General features: G+C 44.1%; 2 protein-coding genes across 2 annotated transcripts; both read left to right on the forward strand.

Annotated features, from left to right (window-relative positions):
• The first annotated feature begins 607 nt into the window (after positions 1 to 607).
• Positions 608 to 3420, forward strand: LOC308327295 (zinc-binding protein A33-like). The gene has a single exon (XM_080780608.1). It carries the CDS (start codon positions 847 to 849, stop codon positions 2281 to 2283), a length of 1437 nt encoding a protein of 478 aa, XP_080636734.1. The 5' UTR covers positions 608 to 846; the 3' UTR covers positions 2284 to 3420.
• A 357-nt stretch (positions 3421 to 3777) lies between these two features.
• LOC308324297 (importin-9) lies at positions 3778 to 26521 on the forward strand. Its single transcript, XM_080776305.1, has 24 exons — positions 3778 to 4024; positions 6902 to 6963; positions 7703 to 7789; positions 8295 to 8496; positions 9688 to 9776; positions 10377 to 10463; positions 11062 to 11181; positions 11417 to 11517; positions 11891 to 11949; positions 12193 to 12344; positions 13513 to 13611; positions 14379 to 14485; positions 15476 to 15615; positions 16346 to 16508; positions 17850 to 18076; positions 18614 to 18762; positions 19247 to 19375; positions 20187 to 20462; positions 20975 to 21141; positions 21690 to 21823; positions 22016 to 22135; positions 22951 to 23064; positions 23457 to 23533; positions 24131 to 26521. Exons 1-24 carry the CDS (start codon positions 3868 to 3870, stop codon positions 24239 to 24241), a joined length of 3129 nt encoding a protein of 1042 aa, XP_080632431.1. The 5' UTR covers positions 3778 to 3867; the 3' UTR covers positions 24242 to 26521.
• The last annotated feature ends 374 nt before the right edge of the window (positions 26522 to 26895 follow it).

Raw genomic sequence — 26895 nt, forward strand, 5'->3', positions numbered from 1 at the left:
AAAGCATTCTTGAGTGATAAAACCTCACAATGTCCACTATATAGCAGGATGAACTCTGTTCATCCTGCTATCATGCAACAGCTGTTGCAAACTGACTATCTTAAAGTGTCCCTAGGCTTATTTAGTGACTTGTTATCCTAGATGACCTCTTCACTCAGGCTTCCCTGCATGTGACCTCCTATAGGCCGAAGTGTACAATTATGACATATATAATTAGATAATAGAGGCAAAATATACATCATCGTCAATTAAAGTCTATGCTCAAATATATATTATATTATATATATTATAAGTGAGTGGCTTTTCACTCTCACTTAACCTCCGCTCCACAAGAGGGAGACTACATGTGTATTCCCCCCCCCCCTCCCCCCCACTCATGGCTCTGTATGGATCCCATGGCCGGGAGGGACGGTCGAGCTGTGTGATTGGCTAGTTGGTTGTTGACATGTATATAGTTCCATCTTATGACCGTGCAGCGCACCAAAACAGCAGAGCTACAAGCTCACAACGCGTCACATCTGCGACGCGTTGTGAGCTTGTAGCTCTGCTGTTCCCGGGACGCGACTCCGTCGTACGACGAAGGCCAACGTTGCGAGTTGGTAGGATACTTCCGGACACTTTGGAATGTGAGACGACAAGAGAAGGTTTGAAGACGGAACTTAGTCAAATATAGAGTTTGACATCAATGTAAAATTAATGTCAGATAGGTTACAAGTTCCGTCGATCATATTTGAGCTTAGGAAGCTTATTCCCAGGCTGTTATAAAGACTGAAGTAACGTGATCCGCGTCGTGTTATAAAGCTATAACGTTAGCCAACGCCATCTGCGAAGAGCTAAAACAACAACATGGCCACCGGCGGTACCAACGAAGACTGGAAGAAAGAGCTGATCTGTCCAATATGTCTGGATTACTTCAAAGAGCCCGTCATGTTAAATTGTGGCCACAACTTCTGCCGGGAGTGCATCTGCATGCACTGGGATGAAAATCGCGATCATTTCGAAGGCTACGCGTGTCCCCAGTGCAGAGCGGTGTTCAACAAGCCCAGCTTCACCAAGAACTTCCTGGCACAGAACATGGTGGACAAGCTGGACATGCTGGGCTCCAGTTCCGCGCCGGAGAAGCCTGTGCAAATGGATGGCAAGTGTGAGAAACACGGCGAGGAGCTGAAGCTGTACTGCCACACTGATAAGAGGCCCATCTGCGTGGTTTGTAGGGAATCTAAGGTCCATAGACGACATCAAGTAGCCCCGGTGAGTGAGATCGTCAACGACCTGAAAGCAGAGCTGGAGAGCAGGCTGACGGTGCTCAGGCGGCACAAGATCCAGTGTGTCAAAGTGAAGGTGGCCGACGAAAGCACCAAAAGTGAAGCCAAGCAGAGGAAGCGGAGGCTTAGGGATAAGATCGAAGCAGACGTCGGTGTGCTTGTCCAGTTCCTGCTGGACGAGAGAGACTCGTTGCTGGAGAGCCTTAATGCCGATGAAAGAGCAGCCCTCAATGTTATAGATGACAACCTGGATATGTTGGACACTGAGTTGGCCAAGGTGGACTCTGAGATGGATGATATCAACACCCACCTAACTGGCAAAACCAACTTCGAGAAGCTCACGAAAACGTACAACGACGTCGTACGTGCGCGTGCCAAGCCCTTGGTGACTCCTAAATCGTCCGAGAGTGCAACTGACTGGTCGGACTTCCCGGAGCCCTTCCAGCTCATCGTTTGGAAGAAGATGATGCATGTCCTACACACTATGCCTCAGAACCTGACCATGGACCCTGACACGGCTCACCCCAACCTGTTCATCACAGACTTTGACACCAAAGTGGAGGAGGGCCACATGCGGCTGAACGATCTTCCCGATCTGCCCTTTCGCTTCAATCGATTCGGCGGCGTCCTGGCCACAGCTCACTACTCTGCCGGTCAACACTACTGGGAGGTGGACGTGAAGGACAAGGGCGTGTGGTACCTGGGAGTCACCTCCGAGAACAGCAACAGGAAGGGCTTCGTCAACCTCACACCGGCCCATGGGTACTGGAGCCTGTGCCTTCAGGACCGCCTGTACGCCAACGAGGAGGACCAACGGGTCCCCGTGGCCGACTACTGGAACTCCCCGCGCGTCGGCGTGTACCTGGACTACGACAACGGCCGTGTCAGCTTCTACGATGCCGTCACCATGAAGAAGCTGTTTGTGTTTGACACCTGCTTTCATGAGCCCGTCTACCCTTTCTTCAGCCCTGGAAAGAACGATCCTGGGAGCAGGCTTCAGATATGCCACTATTATTGATGATTTGTTTTGTGTTCTTTAGCAGGAGTATTTTCACTGGGCAAATTATAAATGGTTTGTGTCAATTAAACCGTAAATCTCTTGTTTATACGTTGCAAAACAGGTAGCAGCGTAAGGTTTCGTATGCTGATTTTGAGGGTGTGAAGGCAAAATTCTGATGTCTCTGCATTTAGAGAACAGTGCCTAGAGCTCTGTATCCATGCATTTAAACGTGATTTTAATATGATTTTTCTCCTTTTTAGGAAATCAATTATTTTGTTGGAAGTATGCTGCTGTAAGTATGCTGCTTGACTGAGCACTCCAGTTCAGTATATGTGGATGGTATTGGTACAGTAGTTTTGAAGTAGGCAACCTGAAGCGTGATTTATTGTCTGTCGCACACTACAAGACTACGCCATCATTCCCCAAAAATCGCAGATCGTGTCACACCAGCGATGTGTTGTGAGATCATTTGTATTGTGAGATAAGTGTTGAGTTGCAAAGTGTTCTGAAGGCACCGTTTACTCCATGTTCTTTACTTCGCAATCTTAAAATATAGGTCCAAATTACCTATTCATCTATGTTATGATAGAATTGAATAGAATTCATGTAAAAGTAGGCCATTTTATTTATCTCCCTGCCTGGATAAACATGTAGAACTGGTTGCTGCTATACAATGGCCAACTGGGAGGTTCTCCACATATTAACCAGGTTGCCGGCAAAGAAGTCTCAAAATATGAAAGATGAGTGAATTAAACGGCACAGCTGTGTATGGTTTATTTCATTGCCATTAATCATTTTGGGAATTATCTTACACAAACATTACCAGGAGGAAAGAGGTTAAATCTGATTATCTAATGTGTTCATATTTCTGTTGTGTTTCTGGTCCTGATGATCAATCTGTGGTTTTAACAGATCTGTGTGAAGGCCACTGGCCAATGACTCGTGTCAAGGTAGTGAGTCAAATGTGTTTCATTTGTGAACACCACCTGCCTCCTATTTTAGTTAAAATTGTATTTTCTATTTTTAACAGGCTGTTTTTATTTTTTTTGTTTTCTCGTACATGCCACATGTTTTAGCTATGTCTTATTTTACATGGCTCAAAAAGGACATTATCATATTTTGTAATATAATAAATCCAGTCCTTTTTCAGTTTTCTATTTTGTCCTGAACTCATTATTGATGAATGCACATCAACCATTGATTGTACACATTTCTAATAATTATTATACTCTAGCAATGACAGGTGAGGTGTCTCAATAGAAGAGCAAAGAGAAGACCACATACCAGACAAAATTACTTTTAATTGTTTTCATAAAACACGTTACATAATAGAACTTTAATACGATTTAAATGCCATACTGGGCTGGCTGGTGTCAGCTGTAGTTGTATAGCCGTTGCCTGACAACGAACTAGCCAATCACAGCCGCCTCATCCCTCCCGGCTGTGGGATGTAGACGGGAGTTCCTTCCGCCTCCAGAAACCCCACCTCCACGTTTCCATGCATTGGCGCGCTCTGCTCCGCTCCCCGGCGCTGCCTGGACTGTGTGTGCTCGAGTCTGAAGCGGGCTACCCACCCAGAGTGCTGTGCTGAGCTGACACAACATGGCAGGCATGAGTGCGGCTGGGGCTCGGCCAGCCGGCCCGGTTCAACAAGGACTGAAAGAGGCTCTGATCGAGACCCTGACGGCGATCTTGTCCCCGGTGCAAGAAGTGCGCGCTGCAGCGGAGGAGCAGATCAAAGTGCTGGAAGTGACAGAGGGTGAGTGGTGTTGGTGATCATGGTGATCTATGCTAGCTCTGGTTAGCTGCTGAAGTAAGAGATCTACAGGCTGCCTGGGACACCGACACAGTACTCTTGACAGTTGACACGGGCCAGTTTGAACAAGCAAAAGCCATATGCACACACAGTGGTGACAAGAAACGTTTATTTGATCGTTGCTATCCAGCGTTAATAAGTTGGATTTCCTATACCGCTACACACAGGCCACATCTCCACGAGTTGTTAGTGTCGGGCTAACTTTAGCTAGTAGAAAGACCCCCACCCCACCCCCATCATCTCTCACTGCCAAGTTCTATAATGTTGAGTTGAGTTGTGGGTCATGTTTTAAATTGCTTTGATGATGTACATCGGGCCGGAATGTACACCCCCGATAGCTAGGCAATGTGTGAGATGCACGGGGACTGAGACCCCGGTGGCCCGATGACTGACAGCAGTTATTTTATTATTAGTCAACTCAACACAAGCCAGGTAGCCTAGCCATCCAACAGTGAACACTCATGGTCAGCTGAACTTATAAAGTCCAAGATACATTGAGTTGTATGTAGAGGGCCAGGCTACGATAATAATAACAGTATAATTAGTCTATAGTAATTTTTTAATTGGAGTAACGCCGACCCTATGGTTTCCATGGTGACCATTGATAGATGGAATGACACTCTATTCCCGCTAAGATGTTTCCTGGGTGATTCTCCCGCGAATCCCGCCTAGCAGCAGCCGGTGTCGGGCTGACAACAGCATCACTGACAGCAAATTGTCCAAGATTATTATACGTTTTTGCTGTTTCTTGTTTGGTTCATATATGTAATTTGTTGTCTACCCACGCTTGTTGAAAATGAAACTGCTGCGGCTTGTGTAATGTGTTGTATATCATATGCACAAACTTCAAGTATCATGATGGCTGAATGCCATCCTTGACATATAATAGTATGGACAATGATGAGTGAGTGACTGATGGCCTGCATAGTGTAGGACCCACACAACTAGCTGCAAGCAACTCTTGGATGCTATTATAAATTATCTGGCATTTAGAGTTGAAATACCAACTCTTGACAGCCCATACAGTACATCCAATCAGAAAAGTCCAATCTGATTGTATTAAAATGAAGTTAAACTCACCGTCATTCTATCGGTATGAAAAGCTTGGATTATCCTCTTTGTATCTGCCCAAGTTTTTGTTTCATAAACATCCTACGTACTTACGTAGCTACTCTCTCTCAATAAATCCTGTGCAGGTTTATTATTCATTATTATAAGTGTTGGAGTTTGGAAGTGCTCGTTTTCAATAACGCAACGCCCTGCTGCCTGGGCGTGGATTTTATGAAACCAAAACTGGTGGATTTTATGAAACCAAAACTGTCAAGGGTTTTTATTGCAACTCTAGATGCCATATTGAAAATAGCATCTAAGAGTTGCTTGCGGCTAACCAAAACATTGTTGTTCAAACACTACAGTATCGGAAATATATTGATATAATAATACTATATGTCTATACATGCATACATGGTGCCTAATTTCATTGTCCATTCTTCCTGCATTCCTCCTGCCATTGGTAAAAGACTGAATAATAAGCGGTCTGTCTGTCTAGTTGGACTACAGTGTCGCAGCTAGACTGACCCATACGCTGGCCTCTTTCTAAGAGAGCTAGAGTTGTCAGCACTCACATTGTCACTGGTCCCCTGATGTCACTCTCAGTTAAACCCTGAGAGAAAGAGATGGCACAATGATAAGGTAGATAATTCGGTACCTCACTGTGTATTCATCCCTCCTGTCTGCCTCCCTGGCTAGCTTTTATATGTACCCTGTATATACAGTGTAGTATCAGCCTGTGTAGATTTCAACCCAAAAACTCCCCCCAGCCCAGGGCCCGAAATAACCACTTGAGCTATTCGAAAAGCTCAACGCGTAGCATTGTGAGCTTGTAGATCGGCTGTTTTTGCCTATAATGACATTCCCAAATTGGGATGGCAGGGATAATGTTGTTAAGCAAAGTTTGTGACTTGCTTTGAGAGCCAAGCTCATCACATAGTAGAGCTGTTGTTGCATAGAGCCGTGCTGTAGAAGAGGAAACGCCTGTAGCTTGATTGGGTAATGGGTATTGACCTAGCAACCTTGAAAAAGGTGAAAGAAATTGATTGTGTTGTCAAACAGTGGCCATCATCTTTCTTAAATGGGGGATGCAACAAGGCCCACGGCTTGCGGAATGGCACCCAAAGGGCACCCATACACATTGCATGCATATACTGCATATGTAGCTTCTTGTTTTATGATGGGTGGCACGGCATGCTCCTTACAGTTTAACACCCCCACGTTGATAGGCGTGGTCCTGCCAGCTCCTAGCCATGCAGATGCACTGTGGTTCAGCTGGTCTGCCTAGCCAGCTTCCTTCAATCACACCATGTTGCACAAGAAACTTCACACAAACCAGTTATTCTTAGCAATACGTCGCCATTGTTACCTTTCCTATCATGCAGACGGAGTCAGATCTTAACCGGCCAATCAGGAGGCGTTTCTGTTTGAGCATCCTGCATCCCTCCTCACAAGTCATGTTACAGTCCTAATGGGCCCAGTCTGTTCTCTCATTTCTATTTGAATTGTAGACAAGTGTCATTGGCTGGTCATTGTGACATGTCCAGATATCATAGGTATCATAATGTTTCACCATTCTTAATATAGCATTTCAAGCAAGACAGTTATGATGCAATACTAACTGTCCATTTGTCTAACAACCATATGTCTGAGTATTCACTTAAATACATACAAAAGATACAATATGTATCTTGCATAGTATACTACCATGAGTGCTTTAGTCATATTCAGCATGGGCTGAGTGATAACTATGTTGTGTTTGTGTTGTAGAGTTTGGTGTTCACCTGGCTGAACTGACAGTGGATCCACAGGGGGCTCTTGCTATCCGTCAGGTAAAGAGAGGGAGGGGGTTTGATGTCTCGACCTCAACAGGGAATAGATTTTACACAGTTATGTTTATTTCCCCTACACACAATAGTCAAACTGGACTCTATCACAGGTTCTCAAAACTCTTTGGCCCAGGTACTCCTTGGAGTACCAACTACTCTCTCATCCTCACAGTACCGATAAGCATATATTTACAAGCCCATGTGTACATTTAGATGCCATTGGAACTATTTGTGTTAAAAACTTTTCAATCAAAATCATTCAGACCCACTCTTCACACACACACACACACACACACACACACACACACACACACACACACACACACACACACACAGGATCTGAGGCTGAGAGCTGACTCAGTACTATTCCCAGTACCCAATTACATACATGAGTCCCACATGTATGTAACACCCACATAGCCTACGGTATATAAGGATAATGATTTAAGACCCCCCCATACACTTGAATTATTTGAATAGTTGACGGAAGAAGCGCTCCTCAGAATCAACTTTATTGTCACATCACATGTTTACAGGTGTAAAACAGTGGGTGAAATGAAATGTGTTTTTGTGCAAGCACCTGCTCTATATTTAGACTTCAATTGTAAGCTTTGCCATATTTTTGACATACTTTTTTAGTTTGTCTCTGGCACTACTCAACTGTATGTTGCTGTATGTTGCTCACCACTCTGTTCCTGTCAGTTGACAGCAGATGTGTTTGCTGCTTTGTTTGTGTGTGCAGTTGGCGTCTGTCATCCTGAAGCAGTATGTGGAGACCCATTGGTGTTCCCAGTCAGAGAAGTTCAGGCCTCCAGAAACCACCGATCGGGTAAGAGAACAGCCTGCCAAGTTGCAACCAGTATTAACCCATGAATATAAAACATTATAGCACGAGTATACTCATCCTGGCCTATTTGAAAAGACGAGTGTCGAGTATACTAGCCCTTGGCTGGATTAATGGGTTAAACCAAGGGTGCCCAAAGTTTTTTGATTTGAGAGCTACTTTCAAAATGACCAGCTCAACAAGATCTACCAAACGGAAAAATATATTATACCATTTCTGAAAATAGTTTAAAGATCTCTGATACTTGTCACTGTCAGTTGTCATTTATTCTTGTAGATCGGCTGTTTTTGGCCATTTGCTGCAGTGTTGGGTCAGACTGGCTCCCGTTGCATTCGTTCAGCCCTAGTGTCAATTGGATGTTTTGGTACTCTGCTCAAAGTATCTGGGCCGGTTCCGAGTACTTGAGGGTGGTATCGGCCCGAGTAACCGATACCAGTATCGGCATCGGTATCGGAAACAACTCTAATTAAAGCAATCATTTTGAACTCAGGCTAAAGCTGCCATCAGGGAGCTGCTTCCGGGTGGTCTGAGGGAGGCTATCAGTAAGGTGCGTTCCAGCGTGGCGTATGCCGTGTCAGCCATCGCCCACTGGGACTGGCCCGAGGCCTGGCCGCAGCTCTTCACCCTGCTGATGGACATGCTGGTCAGCGGAGACGTGAACGCCGTGCACGGAGCCATGAGGGTCCTCACAGGTACCGTGTGTGTATGCAGGGAGACGTGACAAGCATGTCCAGCACACAGCAGAGATAATTCAGAGCCTTGTGTCCACTGGAACGAGACATTCAGAGTCTTGTGTTCACTGGAACTACACATTCAGAGCCTTGTGTTCACTGGAACTACACATTCAGAGCCTTGTGTTCACTGGAACGAGACATTCATGTCATTACTATATATAGATGAAAAGTTTAAGCGTAAACTTATTTTATTTTTATGTTCACAACACAATGCTACGCACTGAGCTTGAAGATCGGCTATCTCAGAATGTTTTTTGATGGGGCATAAGTTCCGTTTTATTTACTTTGTCAGATGTTGTTTGTTCATTAGGCCTAACAAGAAATACTTCCGATTGGCTGTAAGTTTTGGCCTGAGTAGGTAGGGAATTTATTTTATATATATATATTTTTTTTCGTGGGAAGGATGGGTAGCAAGGAATTTATTTTATTTCCGTTGTGTCGTGTCTCCCTTCTGCGGACAAAAACAGACACTGGCACTGTTTCACCTTAATTATGTCTGCAATTGATTTTGTATTCAATCAAATTATTTGTGGCGGTGCTTTGCACGGGCAGACGACAGACACGGTACACAGGTCCATGCTGTGTTGTGTTGTGCGTCTCCTCGCGATGATGCAATCCAAAACATGTGTGCACGTGATATTTTAGATGAAAGAAAACGTTATTTTGACTTTGCGTGATCAGGTGGTCTCACCAAAGAGAATTCTGACTAAATAGTCGGATTCTGACTATTTATTTTCACCAAATGCCAATAAAATCATCTGGGTCACGCATATTTAATAGTCGGTCGGCCACCGGAAACCAAAGTATTGTTTTGTTAGGCCTTATATAATTAAAGTTAAATTATTTGTGGGTTGGTTAAGGTGCTTTACTTTACTGCTAAATTTACTTTTTGACAAAGTATTGGTCAAAATGTCCAGGACCCCCCCAAAATCAGGTACGTCATCATACGGCAGACATCTGGCATTGGTCGTACTCCGCTGAACACCGTTTCAGTGATACTGTCACACTGAGGTGATTTGGCTTGCTGAAAGACACTGTGACCCTTGTCTCAGCGGCTGGCTGTTGAGCTTAAAGGTTAGTTTGTTGCCTTTTGGCTGCCTCAAGTTCTTTTAGCACTCAATCCTCCCGTTGTGTCTTATCTGTGTCCAGAGTTCACACGGGAGGTGGCAGACACACAGATGCCACTGGTGGCCCCTGTGATTCTACCTGAGATGTACAAGATCTTCACTATGGCTGAGGTACGTGAACACCCACCCCTTTTTCTGTCAGTGTTAACCCTGACTGAGGTGTCATAATTATCAGTGGTGTAAAGTAACTAAGTACATTTTTGCTTAGGACTGTACTTAAGTACACTTTTGAGGAGTACTTTACTCCTACTTTACTTGATTATTTCCAATTTCCAATACTTTTTCTCCACTACATCTCAGATGAAAATATTGTGCTTTTACTCTTTATTAGTATTCTTTAGTTACTAGTTTGTATTGATTGATTATTATTACAATTACAAAGAATACATTAACCACTTCGGTCTTATATACATTTCGGCCAATAGCCGATCTACAAGCTCACTGACGCATTCATTGTGAGCTTGTAGGTCTGCTATTTTCAAAATATTTGAAAACTTTAAATGGGATATTTTGCATAATGAGTACTTTTACTTTTGGTACATATTGTTGCCAATACCTTTGTACTTTTACTCAAGTACATTTTGAATTCCGGACTTTTACTTGTAACAGACTGTTTTTATATTGCAGTATTGATCGTTTTACTTAAGTAAAACATTTGAGTACTTTTTTCCACCACTGATAATAATGCTGCTCCTGGTGAAACCGCTGTAGGTCTACAGTATACGTACCCGCTCCAGAGCAGTGGAGATCTTCACCACGTGTGCCAACCTCATCTGTGCCATTGAAGAACTGGAAAAGGTGAGTCATCCTCTTGGGTATGTTTACTCATCACTTTAGACTACCGTGACACCGTCCAACCAACCAACCAAGATGCCTGTGGTCGAAAAACTGGTCGCATCACAGATCACACACACACACACACACACACACACACACACACACACACACACACACACACACACACACACACACACACACACAAAACATATGGCTAATTGTAAGAGATTCTCTTCTCAAATGATGCTACTTCACACACTATAGGACATCATTAAATGTATTGCCTTTGCTGACCAACGCAGCACCTCACGGCTATGATTCCAGTTCTTTACTTAACAGTCATTAACTGCCGGAGTTTCTCTTGAACAGTCTGCGGCCACTGCCAACGTTTTTTACTAATCTGAAACCACAAATGCAACCATTTGTGCACACTCACTCAGAGAGTTATGGCGCTCCTTTAAAAATCCAAAGTTTGAGAACCACCACCAGTATTGTAATTGTATAGCGGATCATTACAGGATAATCCCCCTGATTGTCCTGTAATGTAATGCTACAGGACGTATTGTCATTGTTGTGTGTCCATGGTTTTAACTCTACACGTGTTGACTTGTGTGTCCAGGGTGCAGCTAAAGCCTTGATCTTCCCAGTAGTACAGCAGTTCACAGCAGCATTCGTGCAGGCCCTGCAGATGCCCGATGGAGCCTCGTCAGACAGCGGCCTGAAGATGGAGGTCCTCAAGGTTAGCCCGGTGGCGTCTTCACCATTCTTCTACATAATGATGACTATCTGACTGATCTTTAGCCGAACCACATAAACATTGGAATCGCTAAAAGAAACGTTCGTTGTTCATACAGTGTGTTCATTTTTGTTACCTTCCAAAATTAGTATAAATGGCTCACAATGTCTGCTTGTAGATCAGCTATTTCTGCATGCTTATACATTTACACAGCAATCTTTTTTTGTCCTGATCCCAGGCGGTGACCGCTTTGGTGAAGAACTTCCCCAAACCCATGGTGTCTTCTATGCAACAGATACTACCCATTGTGTGGAACACTCTCACTGAGAGTGCATCTTTATATCCTTCATGATGTTAAATATATACAAGCTAGCACTGTCCCATGGCATATTACTTAATAGGTGGCATCAATGTTATTATTCAAATACAAAGAGCCCTATTTTTGTCAGTGCTAAACCCCTTATCCCTAAACGTCTTTGCCTTTTTTGCTATTTTGAAAAACATTTTTGAAATGTTCAAATAGCCGATCTACAAGCTCACAACTTGCTGATGTAGATCGGCTAGTTGAACAAATGTAATGTCTTTCAAATAGTAAAATAGTAAAAAGAAAAGGCAAAGAAGCTTAGGGATAAGGGGTTTAGCGTTGATGAAGGGCCCAAAGATCCCAAATTAAGAACTTTCTGGAGCAGGTATTCCTTAACCAAGTGGCCACTTATGTGAGGACAGAAGTCAACTACACAGAGGAAGTGGACGACCCTGTAGACTCGGATGGTGAGCACAGTTCACGTCATCAACTGCATGTCTTTCTACCTGCTTTGTGCTCGAGAAGATCTCTATACTGTAGAGATGATCAAGATCTCTATACTGTAGAGATGATCAAGATCTCTATACTGTAGAGATGATCAAGATCTCTATACTGTAGAGATGATCAAGATCTCTATACTGTAGAGATGATCAAGATGCAATCTAAATGCATGCATTTTTCTGCTTCAACCTCTTTTTTTTATTTTGCAGGTGAGGTGTTGGGCTTTGAGAATCTGGTGTTTAGCATCTTTGAGTTTGTTCACACACTACTTGAAAACAACAAGTTCAAGAGCACAGTGAAGAAAGCCCTGCCTGAACTCATCTACTACATCATCCTCTACATGCAGATCACTGAGGACCAGGTAGGAGATAACTGCTGGTTGTGTTCAATTTGTGTGTGTGAGCATTGGCCAGTGGCACACCTTAATCATCACTATGAAACAAATCACACCTGTGTGAAGTGAGGGGCGCTAATATATTAAAGTCTAAATCATGTTGATTAGGTGATCTAATGGTGATGAAAAAAAAAATGCAAACACAAACATTAAATTCTCTTTATTGTTAATGGCATTTAATGTTTGTGTTACATTGAACTAAAAACAAATATTAAACCCTCAAAAATAATTCCCCCCACCCCAAAAAAAAACATTAAGGCAAGCTCAGCTGTGTGTCACTTTGTACAGTTTGTAGCTTCATGTCGCTGGCCTCCATTGAACACAACTTTCATCATGTTGTTTTTTTGCTGCTAGTGTGAACAACTATGTTGTTTTTTTTGTAGATATTTTTTGCGGCTTACGCCTTTTATTGGTTTTTTGAAGGGACAGACAGTAGGCTGACAGGAAACGGGAGAGAGATGGGGGGATGACATGCAGTAAAGGCCGTGTCGGGCTCGGGAGTCGAACCTGCGGCACACTGCGACTGGATTACCAGTCGGGTGCCCAGACGGTTACGCCACCGCCTGGGCCTACTACGCTTTCTAATATATATTTTTTATCCCACGATTTTGTAACCCATTTTTCACCCCTGTGTCAATCATCTAATGTGATCCTGGGCTCTACACACCCTCCACCAACCTAGTCCCCATATATGGGCGACAAAGGGAGAGCAACGGACTTGAACTCATGCTTCCTTCATGCCTGAGGGCTGTATTTTGCGTGTCTTAAGTACCAGGTCTTATTCCCTAACTTGAGTAAACTAAAGACCTGGAGGCGTGATCAACGCCATTTGGCTATTCTGAGTGGCCAAAGAGCATTGATCACGCCTCCAGGTCTTTAGTTTACTCAAGTTAGGGAATAAGACCAGGTACTTAAGACACGCAAAATACAGCCCTGAGTGTCCAAGTTGCTCCTTTACACCTGACAGGGGGGGAGTTTCCCTGGTTGGACGTAGCGCGTGGAAGGAACACGACAAGAAAGTGTGACCAGGTTCGATTGAACAAATGACCGCCACGGATATGCAGCCAATCTCCATTGTGGAAGAGGAAGGCATCACAAATGTCATGGTTGATGGTTTGTGACGCTGTTTCCTCAGATTAAGGTGTGGACGGCGAACCCCCAGCAGTTTGTTGAGGATGAGGACGATGACACGTTCTCCTATTCAGTCAGGATCTCCGCCCAGGACCTTCTTCTGGTGAGATGAGCATACAGTACAGCCCGGGGACCCCCAGGGGGTCTTCAAGGGGGTTCCAGTACAGTACAGCCCGGGGACCCCCAGGGGGTCTTCCAGTACAGTACAGCCCGGGGACCCCCAGGGGGTCTTCAAGGGGGTTCCAGCAAGGGGTCCCCAACTAAATGATTGATAGTTTAGGAACCAAATGTACCCTTGCATGTCTGAAGCTGTGCAAATGTACAAATGTAACCAAATGGACCCTTATGGGATGGGTTAGATTCAGTAATTTGTATCAAAAAGATGAGAGCCACTATTGGGGTCCGCAGACCCTCTGTCTGGGTTCCAAATGTACCCTTAAATGTCTAACTCTGAGAGAGTACCCTTACAGTTCCATTTGTACACTCTCATAGTAATGGGGGTCTTTGAAATTAAAAAAGGTTTTGAGAATCATAGCCCTAACCCAGCCCCCACCAACTCCTAACCCATTTTGGTCGGTAACCCCTTTTGGTGTAAGCATGTCATGCTATAGCTATTGAAAATAGCAGATCTACAAGCTACAAGCTTGTAGGTCTGCTATTTAAAAAAAAAAAGAACGACTGACATAGAAACAGCTTTTTCAGAAAACTGTCTTTTTAGAATCTGATCTCAGGTCAAAATGGGTTAACCAAACTCTCGCTGTGTTGCATGTATTGGTTGATGTGCGTACGTGCCCTCAGTGTTGATAATGTTCTGATGTGTGTGTGTGTGTGTGTGTGTGTGTGTGTGTGTGTGCGTGTGTGTGTGTGCAGGCTGTGGCTACAGAGTTCCAGAACGAGAGCGCGGTGGCTCTGGCAGCAGCGGCCACCAGGCACATGCAGGAGGCAGAGCAGGCCAAGAACAGTGGCAATGAGCACTGGTGAGAGAGACTCACCCCACACTCACTGAGAGAGGTCCTAAACACTTCTGTTCCTCTCTAATAGTGTTGCTGTCGGGCACAAACCTCCTATCTCCATATTTCCATCTGTTTTTTTATTTCTTTTTTTAGGAGGGTAAATGAATGCCCTACTTCACCATACTACAATGTCACACTGTTTTGTTTTTTTTGTTTTTTTTACTATTTTTATCCCACAATTTTGTATCCCATTTTTCACCCGGTGTCAATTGCCTAAACTGTAATCCTGGGCGCTACTCTCCGTCTGCCAACCTGGGGAGAGCCCTGTACCGGGCTCATTGCATGAGGAGGGAGCAGGCCCCTTATCACCTGACAGGAGGGAGTTTTTCCTGTAGGAGGTAGCTTAGAAACACATTATTCCAACCTATTCCTGGCCAGGGGGAGGCAGTATAGACCAGTATTGTTTTGTGAGGGTATACCTCCCCCTAGGGGACACGGGGAGAAGATGCAAACTTTACTCTGAAAGGCCCTTTCCCCAACCCCAGTTCTTCAAGTGAACTTGAGCTTGCAGATATGCATTCATTTTCATTTTTCATTCATTTTAAAGTAAGGGTTTTATAAATATTGAACCAACAAGAGCTTGTGACTAAATATAAGTATATATCCATTGGAACACAGTCTCAAATGTAACCATTTTGGCCATACTGTATGCTTCTACTCGACGGCAACGATAATGCTCTAGTTGTGTATATAGTATGGTACTGTATGTGTGTTTATCACAGACCTTAAACACCAGAAACCTCTGCTCTCATCTCATCACCAGTCCTCCCTAAGCTTACATCACCAGGCTTTCCACACAGAAAAAAGTCTGCTTCATGTTGCGGAGTGTCAACCAGTCTAGGCCATGCATACTATTGAATTCCCAAGCGTAATATCCGTATTGGGTTGGGCGCTGCACTGCTATTGCTTCTGAAGACTGGTTCTGAGTTGATCGCAGCCTCCTGTGCTTGCCAGGTGGAAGGTCCATGAAGCCTGCATGCTGGCCCTGGGCTCGGTGAAGACCATCATCACGGAGAACGTGAAGAACGGTCGCATCCAGTTTGACATGCACGGCTTCCTGGCCAACGTCATCCTTGCTGACCTCAACCTGCCGGGTGAGGCCTCGACAGACGCTTTAGAGCACTGCTTCTCAATGGGGGGGTCCGTGAGGGCGTTCCATAACTTTCAACTTATCTTCATATAATTGGTCTTCACTAATGTTCATGATAAAATGAGGGGGAAGGAAGGGCTCACCCCGACACCCCGACATGCTACAGTTATTTGACACGTTTGCAATGTTCAATATAATGTAACTTCAAACGAAACGCGGCTGAAACAGTGCAGTGCAGCCAATGTCTGTCTCATAGGAGGGCTGTGAGCAGTTCAGAAACCAGATTATTTTAAAACAAGATTTTTATTATCGTGAGAACGATGGCTTCCATTATCGCATTGCAAGACTAGAAAGCCCGCAATTTCTATTAGCTTGGATTCTGAACTGCCCACAGCCCTCCCATGAGACACAGACAGAGTAGAAAAGAATTGTGGCATTTTATCGTGAACATTCGTAAGGAGTGAGGACCAATTATATGAAGGAAGGTTTAAAAGCGGCGGAGTGGAGTGGTCATTTAATACATTAAAATGTACACACACACACACACACTCCTCTCTCCCTCTGTCGCTCTAATTAATTAGTCTCATGTCGCGCAGCTGTGCCTAGATTCTCCCGGCAGATCCTGCCGGGAGCTGCCTATGCCATAGAAAGCATAGGTGGACCCCAGGCTAAATACTAGCTCTAACAATGTCTCTGTCTCTCTTGCTCCCACAATCTCCCCCTCCCCCCCCCAGCGGCGTCTCCCTTCCTGCTGGGCCGGGCCTTGTGGGCCGCCAGTCGCTTCACGGCGGCCATGTCTCCAGAGCTCATCCAGCAGTTCCTCCAGGCCACGGTCAGCGGCCTCCACGACAGCCAGCCGCCGTCCGTCCGCATCTCTGCCGTCCGGGCCATCTGGGGGTGCGTTTAAACAAACCCATTAAGACCTGAGTCCAATTCTACAAATGCCTTCTTGGAGAAAAGAAACGATTTTTGAATAGCCAGCTCTAAAATAAAAAATCTGACCAGTCTGAAGCGAGTGGTGCAACAGCACCCCCTATTGGTACTCTAAACATTGGGACACGGGGACAGAGTCACACAGGTTGGGACATAGGGACAAAGCTGTTCCTTGGCGTCTTTGGAGCCGATTTGAACGGGCTAACACGTTGAAAATGATGTGTGCAAAATATTGTCTCTGTCGGACAGAAACATCCTATGTCCATATTACGGTTTTTGGCCTGGACTACATTTGCACGCACCACTGCTGACGGCCATAAAGACGAACGTAATGGACACTTTATGATTGGCTGCCTCTAGGCTGCCTCTAAGCCCTTGGGAGACTTTCCCATAAAACCCATAGTCTGAACGGCATAAAAACCCATGCTCTGAACGCCGCAAGGCGGAGCGAGTGGTATGATGAACTAACTGGAGCTAGAGGAAGGCTATAACACAACGGTGAATGAACCAACAAACGAACGTCGGAAACTAACGTAAAAGGACGCTATAAGAGCTTGTTGCACCTAGCAGTTATGACAGCAGCATTCTTGTTCCTAAATTAATGCCCTACTTGATCATACTACAGCGTCACACCAAAGCATCAAAAGTAGCAGATCCACAAGCTTGAACGATGTGCGTTTTGAGCTTGTACATAGATCTGTTTGATGGTTTTTCTTATTTTCTTATCCTGTTTGCCATGTAAAGCTGTCATCATATAGAACACTTTAATTACAGATGTGACTGCATATTTTATGCAATTTTGCAATTTTTTCCTTTGTTCTTTTTTGCGTGTTGATTTTGTCGACTAAAACTGACGAAAAATGCCCAGACGCCTCAGGAGACTCAGGTCTGAACCCATTTGATTTGGCGTTAGGATTAGGAACCCGTTGCGACCGCATGCCCTCGCTGACGTCGGCCCCAGGCAGGGTTCGAACCCACAACCTTCCGCATGAAAGGCATAAGGCTCCAACCTTGATTTGATTGATTGAAATATTTATTAACAGTTTGCAGAATCACAGTACATTTCAAGCACAAACTCAATACAAAGACTGTTAACTGTGAGTGGACGACCCAATTAAGCATTACACTTGTTTGCAACAGGGTCCACTTTGTTCAATTCATCAAAACATTTAGAGACGTACAAATAGACACTTCTATATAGTTAAAGAACAGAACACTACACTAGAGTCTAGACTAAATCACTAAAATGTGACTTAAATTAAATGAAAATGTATAAAAACGTGGCTCTCTCCCCCACACCACCAGGTACTGTGAGCAGCTGAAGCTGTCGGAGAGCACCCAGGTGCTGCAGCCCTTCCTGCCCGCGGTGCTGGAGGGCCTGGTGCAGCTGGCGGCGCAGTTCAGCTCCGAGGTGCTCACGCTGGTCATGGAGACGCTCTGCATCGTCTGCACGGTGGACGCAGCCTTCACCACCAGCGCCGAGAACAAGATCTGCCCGCTCACCATCGCCATCTTCCTCAAATACAACAACGGTATGTTATATATAGCCCATTTAGGCCTGACCTCGAAATTAAATCTTCTTCTAAATCCTCCAGTTTTCTGAAATAAATATTTTCATGATTTAACAAAAAATAGCAGACCTACAAGCTCGTAGCGCGCCACTATGAGCTTGTACAGTAGATCTGCTATTTTTCAATAGCTACTGTAAATTATACCGCACAAAATGGGATAGAGTCTCGCTTTTCTAGGCCTAGTCACAATTATTACCAGTGGTGGGAAAAAGTACTCGGTACAACCTGTCGACTACAATGTCATAATTGTGACAGCCCTACTCTTTGCAGTACACCAGGAACATTTATTTTTGCTTCCGCTTTGCAAAGTTGACAACTCATTCTGTCTTTCACGATCATGACATTTTAGTTGAAGATTTCACACAAATTATTGCGGTTATTACATGTAATTTTGGGCCTCCTTGACATGAAAAAGTTTGAGGACCACTGATATAGAAACATACGTTTTTCAGAAAGATTAAATGGGTTTAAATGTCCTTTTTCTCTTTTCCTTTCTAGACCCTGTGGTAGCGTCTCTGGCGCAGGACATCTTTAAGGAGTTGGCCCAGGTGGAGGGGTGCCAGGGGCCCATGCAGCTGAGACTCATCCCCACCCTGGTCAGCATCATGCAGGCTCCTACAGACAAAATCCCCTCTGGACTCTGTGCTGTAAGTCGTTGCTTCTCAAACTTTGACCCCCCCCACCACCCCAGTGGGGATATCACCCACCCATCAAGTCCCCTTTTGGCCTACGTACTGTACTGTATTGTATAGATTCTTCATTCTTGTTAAAAGTCCTCCTTTCTATGTGACCACCCATGCCTTTACTTCAATAGCTCGTTTCCAATAAATGTCACTGCTCTGTAGAATCTTCAAATTCTACATTACAATGCCAGGTTCGACTGCCAGCTCGCCCTGAGCCACCTAAGCCTTAACAGCTGCCACTGTGTGCTCATCAGCCATCAGCTGGGAGGAAAAGTAATTTGCCATCCCCCCCGGGGACCAGTAAATAGCAATACTCCCTTTCCCCTTTTATTTTGTTGTGTAGAGAGAGAAAGTTTGACATATAAAATGTTAAATATAAGTTGGCATCAATGAACGTAACACTTGCTGCTCTGTAGTGATACATGGCGTGTTTTGCTCTTTTTCCCAGACATCCATAGACATCCTGACCACCGTGGTGCGCAACACCAAAGCTCCTCTCTCGGAGATGCTGGTGTGCCAGGCCTTCCCTGTGGTGGCACAGTGCACACTGCGCACAGACGATAACACTATTATGCAGGTGAGAGAACCCGCCCCGAAATGTCATCACAACAACAACAACCACTGAAAAGTCTGAAGTATTGTAAAGGAACTACAAGTGACTGCATTGTACTGTCACTTGAAATGGGATGATGATTCATTTCTGAAGTGACGTAGCCAAGTTAATTTCCACAGGCGTCATTAGTATTCATCATATTTAACACTCAATTTGACACAATTGTAGGTCGCTATCCAGAGTAGGTCGCTCTGGATTAAGAAGAGCGTTTGCTAAATGCCTACATTGTAAATTGTATGCAGTAGGGCCACTAGTTTGCTAGTGACTATAGCAAACTAAGCCACTAGGGGGAGCCTCTATGTCCAATTATTTTATAACCTCTTAAATCCAATCCGGTTGATCAAAATCTTAGTCTTTCTAAGAACAAAAACAAATTCTGTTTTGTCTTATTAGTTTTAATTTTAGTCTTAGATGTCTCTTGAACACACCATTTAGTTTTGGTCCTATTTATACATCTGAAATTGTTTAATCTTAGTCGACTAAATATCGAAATCTTATGGCCCTCTCTTGGGCGCGTCTTACCCTTTATCCCTAAACGTCTTTGCCATATTTTACTATCTTGAAAAACATTTCAAAATAGTTCAACTAGCCGATCTACCTCGACACATTGTGAGCTTGTAGATCGGCTATTTGAACTATTTATAAAGAAAAATCAAAATAGTAAAAAAAATGGCAAATAGGTTTAGCGGTAAGATATAGGCCTTAGTCTTTTTTGTCTTAGTCAAAAAGAATGACGTGTGTATCTGTGTGTCTGTCTGTCTGTCTTTGTCCCCAGAACGGCGGCGAGTGTCTGCGGGCGTACGTGTCGGTGGCTCTGGAGCAGATCGGCCAGTGGAGGGACGAGCAGGGGAACAGTGGCCTCTGGTACGTCATGCAGGTGGTCAACCAGCTGCTGGACCCCAGGACGTCGGAGTTCACGGCGGCCTTCGTGGGCCGCCTGGTGTCCACGCTCATCTCGCGGGCCGGCACGGAGCTGGGAGAGCAGCTGGACCAGATCCTCCGAGCCATCCTCAGCAAGATGCAGCAGGCCGAGACGCTGAGCGTCATGCAGGTGCGCGGCTGGTGGGAAATTAGGATGTTGACACCCGTGTTCGCACCGCCACGGCCATTTTGCTTGCACTTAATAGACGCGCAGGGAACAGAGCTGATCTACAAACCTACTTGCCGAGGTGGAGCTATCTCTCTGCATGGAGTTAGTTGTCGAGGAGTCTAGAGACAGTGACACGCACTGTGCCTGGCACTGAAGCATTGAAGCAACATAACTATTAAAGTCTCTTAAACGTCCTTTTCAATTTAAGTTTATGGGAGGAAACTTGTGTGTGTGTGTGTGTGTGTGTGTGTGTGTGTGTGTGTGTGTGTGTGTGTGTGTGTGTGTGACTGTGTGTGTGTGTGTGTGTGTGATCACGGCGTCTGATTTTTAACTCATATCTTTGCTTCTGGGGGGCGTGGAATAACATATTTTCAGATGGGGGTCGGCGGCCGGTCCATGATTCAGAAGACATTTTGTAGAACCTAAATGGTTTAACTCCCTTCCTCTCTTCCATTCCACTCTCTCTGTTACAGTCCCTCATCATGGTGTTTGCCCACCTGGTTCACTCCCAGCTAGAGCCCTTGTTGGAGTTCCTGTGCAGTCTTCCTGGGCCAACCGGAAAACCTGCTCTGGAGTTTGTCATGACGGAGTGGATGAGCAGACAGCATCTCTTCTATGGACAGTACGAGGGCAAAGTCAGGTCAGACAGCAGAACAGAACACTGCTTTTGGTACCATTTTGAATAACATAAACCAAATTAAAAAATACTAAACGTTACTGAAAAAAGAATGGTGCTTGAGGAAATACATTTAGGAGTATGACCAGTGGAAAACTATTGGAACATATCCTGTCTCTAGAGCCGTATTGTAACTATATGACTATTGCCAGTTTTTGGAGACCCTCGGGACCCATTTTTTGGGTCCCCTTGATAATTTGTTTCGTACGTTTTTTTTTTAATATTTTTTTTAATTAGTATTATTTCAAAACATACTCCTACATCATGTCAAGGAGCCCAACAAATGTATGTATTTGCTCGCCGACAGTGCCAGACACCCATCTCAAAACATTTTGTTCCAGGGACCCCCAGAAGCAAAGATTTGAGTTAAAAATGCTCGCTATGAGCATGTATATCTGCTATTTTTCACCAGCTAGAGTTTCAAATAATGGTTAAAGTGGTTAAAAGCTAAGGTGACACGGATATGTTTGTTGGCACCTTTCACACTATGTTCTATTGACCTCTCCCTGCAGTACGGTAGCGTTGTGCAAGCTCCTCCAACACGGTCTCAACAGCAATGACAAGCGTCTCCAAGACATTGTGGTCAAAGGAGAAGAGATCTTCACCCCCGACGAAGGCATCCGCACACGCTCCAAATCGGCCAAAAGTGAGATATGAACCCTTTCACGTCATCCTAGCTCTAAACATCGCTGTCAATAATTTGACAATCTCAGCATCATCTAGCTATCAACCACATATATATGTTGTACAGGTATATTCCAAAATAGTCATGCCAGGTTGAATGGCTCACTTTTCCAATGTGAATATTCTGTTTATTTTATTTATTTTCCTCCCACAGACCCAGAGAGGTGGACCAACATTCCTTTACTCGTCAAAATCTTCAAACTGATCGTGAACGAGCTATCGTCTGTCGTGGAGGCTAACAACAGCAGGTCCAATGCTGGAGACTGGAGTCAAGGTACAGTATATACAGTATATATACTTATCCCCAGCACACATATACTGTAGATCAGGGGTCTTCAACTGTTTTTCAGGCCTCAGACCCTTTTGGCGGAGAGAGAACTGAAGCAGGGACTTCACTACAACGAAACGATGTTAAACATTTTTTTAGATTTCATAGATAGCTTCATAGATTTGTTTGACAGCACTATCATGTTGTGTAATTCAATATTTTGGGGTTTGTTGACTTATCTTTTCCAATAATGTTGGATTCATGTTGGATTTCATACATTTAACCAACTAAACCCTCAATACTTAGTTAATACTTGTAGAGATAGGTTGCTATTTTTCTCTAAAGTTCCCCTCAGAATTTGGATGCTGTCAATCAATTCATTTGTCCCTTGTTCTGAACATTTCACAAGTTCTGTACACCACCATTGCACACACACACACACACACACACACACACACACACACACACACACACACACACACACACACACGTACATGTGTCAAGGCACAACATTAATCGTTGTCAGCCAGTGTATCAGATGCCCACGGTCACATACCCAGCCTTATTTACTCACTGTACAAACCATAATACATGATCAAGTTGTTAATCACCACTTGTCAATTTGTGAATATATGTATATATATATATATATATATATATATATATATATATATATAAAAAGAAAACAAAAATTATTTGATGAACCTACATGAGTAAGATTAAGTTGGTTATTGGTAAACACTTTAGGTATATTTTGGGTTATTTGCCCAGCCGTAACAGCGAACGTTTGAACCACCAACTGTTGTGGTCCTTCCTGGTAGATTCCAGTGGGATGTGGGAGGAGCAAGAGGAGGAGGAGGCTGAGGACGATGATGACGAAGATGAAGGCCTGGCGGGGCAGCTGCTCTCCGATCTCATCGCCTCCAACAAATATGGTACCGACATCTCTCCCCTCTCTTCTGACATTCCCTCTTGGGCTTTTCTTACCTTCCAAATGTTGTGAATTAGACCCTCCAGGAAAATGCGAATTTACTGCATGATCAGCCAAATGGCGCAGATTGTGCAGGGCTAAATGTTTTTCAAAAAGAGCGCATAATCGCGCAAATTTCCCACATGTTTCACAACTTCCTGCATTTTTCACAGCATAAAATCATATAAGCTACAACCCTGCATATTGCACAACTTTTTGCATATTTCGCATTTCAAAATGTTTCCGCATATTTTTGCAACTTTCCGCATATTTCCCAACTTCGTGCAATTTCATCGCATAAAATCACATAAAAACATATTTCATCGCATAATCAAGCTTTGTCGTTGTATCTCGCAGACGATGACTTCTACGAGGACGACGAGGACGACGACCCGGATGCGTTGAAGGACCCCATATACCAGATCGACCTACAGGTACAACAGTCTATTCACGTTATTAACCCATTCTGGGCAGGAACCCACCAAGGTGTTTTAAGCCTTATGTTACACTTTAAGCTATTGAAAAATAGAAGATCTACAAGCTCATAGCCCGGCACCAAGTGCTGTGCTACGAGCTTGTAGGTCTGCTATTTAAGTTTATAAATAATATTACATTTTGATCCTTTTAGATTTTAGAATTAAAAAGTCGCTTGAATAAGTCTTACCGGCTGCTTAGCAGAAATCCTATGCCCAGCTTTCCGGGTTTGTGTAAAAACATTGGCTTGTGATTGGCTGATCACCCCATAGCGATGATGTGATTGGCTGAGCAAACTACATATTGAAGAGAAAAGTGAAGATGGAAAAATGAGGACCCAAATTGTGATTGGCAAGAATGAGAAGAGGTATGATATGATATGATGATAAGAGCGCCCCTCACTTCACACGGGTGTGATTCTTTTTAAATACATTGTCGTGAACAGCGCAAACTTGTGATTTGTCGATTACCCTTCTGGTCTGAGTGGGGTAGTTTGTACCTGGTATTGTTTTTCTCATGAACAGAGTACTGAACCTGTATTGTTTGTCTTCATCCAGCCCTACCTTACAGACTTCCTGACGCAGTTCGCACAGCAGCCATGTTACAGCATGTTCTCGGGTCACCTGAATGACAGCGAGAGACGGGTCCTGCAGTCTGTCGGCCTCTAGCCCTGCCTCTCCACCCACATCCCTCTCCTTATCAACAAAACCCCACTGCGCCACTCTGTTAGCCCCATCACGTACACGCTTCATAGTGAATTTACCCAGAAAAAAAACATCAAAGAAATGACCCCCGCCTACTCCCTAAACATGAGTAATGATGGTTTAGACGGGGGAAATGAACTGGGGACAAGGAAGACAGAGAGACATGCACTTATCCATAATTCCCCTCTTTCTCTGTATTTCAATGGGATGAGCTGAAGGATTGAGGACGTGAACAGAGGAGGAGGCCATGTTGGGAGGAATGGACACACGACCACGCAAAGTGATTCGGAGGTGGATATGGGGGGGGGGGTGTCTTCTTTGTCATTTTTTAAATGACTTAAGGTTGGACTTCAGGGACTTTGTGGGAATGAATAGAGCTGGTTGAGGCTTTACAATGGGACAAGGTAACCACTATATATGAACAGACTATTTTACTGTGTCCCATTTTGAACTCAACCCATTATTTTTGTGTTTCTGTTAAAAAAAACAAATAAAAACTAAATAAAATCAGCATTGAAATGAAAAAGATCAAACTTTCAAGAGACCATGTCGATTGGAGGACTGTAAAAGAATCCTTGCAAAGGAGAGTATCATTGGCAGCCCTATTTCGAGCAAAACGTTGACTCTGTCGGATCGGCAAGGAGCACTCTTAGACCAGCTGTCTATGTCTGGGACTGGGTCTATTATGGTGGGTATATATGGAATTACACTGACCATGGTGAATCACAGCTTCGTCGTTTCCTTGTACCCACTGGAGTTTGGGATGAAACTTTATAAATAAACGTCCAGACAGGACAACATGTTCAGCTTCCATTCTCTCTCTACCAGGAGCCTGTTTCACGAAACTCTGATTAGAGGTTAAAGCAGGATTTAACATATCCTGGATCAGCGATTAACCGGTTTCATGCCAGATTAATTTAGCCAGTTAACCTGCATATGTTGAGGCTTGATTCGGTTTCACGAAAGGAATGCCACACTAGTTGCCATGGAAACTATTGCTGTGTACTTGGCCTGCTCCGGACCAGGCTAACAGCCAGGTTTAACCTAATCCTGATGTCTTAAGGCAAGCAGTCAATCTGATCACAAACCAATGATTTTTTCCACACTTATTCAATTATGAGTTTGTTGCCTTATTTTTATTGGTCTGCATTAAAACATCATATTGGTACACATTGCCATTAAAGGACTAATTTAAGCCCTATATACAAAGTCTTTCCGTTTTAGGAACATAAGGCTGCTGTACTTTATACCTCATACTTTAATGCTTAGTATGAGGTATAAAGTACAGCAGCCTTGTGTTCCTAAAACAGAAAGATTGGGTAAGTTGTGTATCTTTCAGGACCTTTCACTGCTTTGTCTCAACCATTACTATATGGCTCTGGTCTCAGCCACCGAGGTAGATATTTTGACATTCTGTTTTTTTTTCTTTTTTTATGTTGCCACTACTGTTGGAGCAGCCATAAACTACACAGGTTCATCCCAATGTTCTGGGCATCTTTGTAATGTTGGTGTTAGTAAAAAGCAGGTAAAAGAGTAACGTCTCATGAGGCAGACTAACATCAGTCACTTTTCCATTCACTGTAGTAGAAGGAGGTGCGGGGAAACCGCAGATATGTTGTCTCCGCCTACAGGAAATACGTTGCCTGCGACCATGAGACCCGTTTCTGAATCGGTCTATTCAGCCAGGGAGGCTTTGTGATCCTGGCTTGCTAAATCCGCCCATTCTAAGCCTTGCTTGGCTTTAGTGGAATGGAATAAACCAGGCTGTACAGACCAGGATTTAACAAACCTGGTTTTGGTTTATATCCTGGATTAGTTAATCCAAGTTTCATGAAACAGGCCCCAGTTGATGATGGCTGTTCACTGAAAGATCGGCCGTTTTTGGTATAACTCTAAGCCCTTTCCAGACTTGGGTGTCTAGGCGTGGCGGTTTTCCGCTCAGAGCCAGCGTCTCTTCCGGATTTTTAGACAGCTCTGGTGGATGGAAAATGAAGCTCGAACACGGCCGCGGGGGCAAGCGTTTCCTTCCAGGAATCTGGCCGTCGCAGCATTCAGCCGCGTGGGTGGAGCTTCATTTCCAACCACCAGCTGTCTAAAAACCAGGAAAAGAGACACCGGCTCTGAGCGGAAAGCAAAGTGTTTGTTTCATAAAAATCATAGACATGTTATGAGCTACTTCCTGTCAAGAAATTCCTTGCAGATGATTATTATAATAATAATAATAATGTTTGGTATTTTTTTTTATTTTTTTAGGCCACCACAATGCTTTTCCAATGGGAGTCACATGGTTTGACCAAACATTTGTTTGATGGGGGGAGGGGGGGGGGGAGAACGCCATGCAATCAGCAATTAAACACAAATGTTTGGTCAAACCATGTGACTCCCATTGGAAAAGCATTGTGATGGCCTAAAAAAAACTAAAACAAAATATTTGTTTGATTGTGTTTGATACATGTGAATGAGGCCTCAGAGTTTGGAAGCACTCGTTATCAGTAAAGCAACCTCCTGCTGCCTCCTGCATTAATTATAAACAGGTGGTACTGAGTGCAGGCTTCAAGCTAAGCACGCATCCTCCGGTAGCCACGTGACGCTCCTCCCTCCTCCACACACAGCACACA

Source organism: Protomyctophum bolini (genome assembly GCF_963924005.1).
Source record: "Protomyctophum bolini genome assembly, chromosome: 2".
NCBI classification, from domain to species: Eukaryota; Metazoa; Chordata; class Actinopteri; order Myctophiformes; family Myctophidae; genus Protomyctophum; species Protomyctophum bolini.

Bases quoted from the DNA above. Each gene is read 5' to 3' on its own strand.
- LOC308327295 (XM_080780608.1), top strand. From the start codon at position 847: ATGGCCACCGGCGGTACCAACGAAGACTGGAAGAAAGAGCTGATCTGT.
- LOC308324297 (XM_080776305.1), top strand. From the start codon at position 3,868: ATGGCAGGCATGAGTGCGGCTGGGGCTCGGCCAGCCGGCCCGGTTCAA. The intron at 16,509-17,849 runs GTGCGTTTAAAC...CCACACCACCAG, and splicing joins GCCGTCCGGGCCATCTGGGG to GTACTGTGAGCAGCTGAAGC. The intron at 22,136-22,950 runs GTACAGTATATA...CCTTCCTGGTAG, and splicing joins TGCTGGAGACTGGAGTCAAG to ATTCCAGTGGGATGTGGGAG.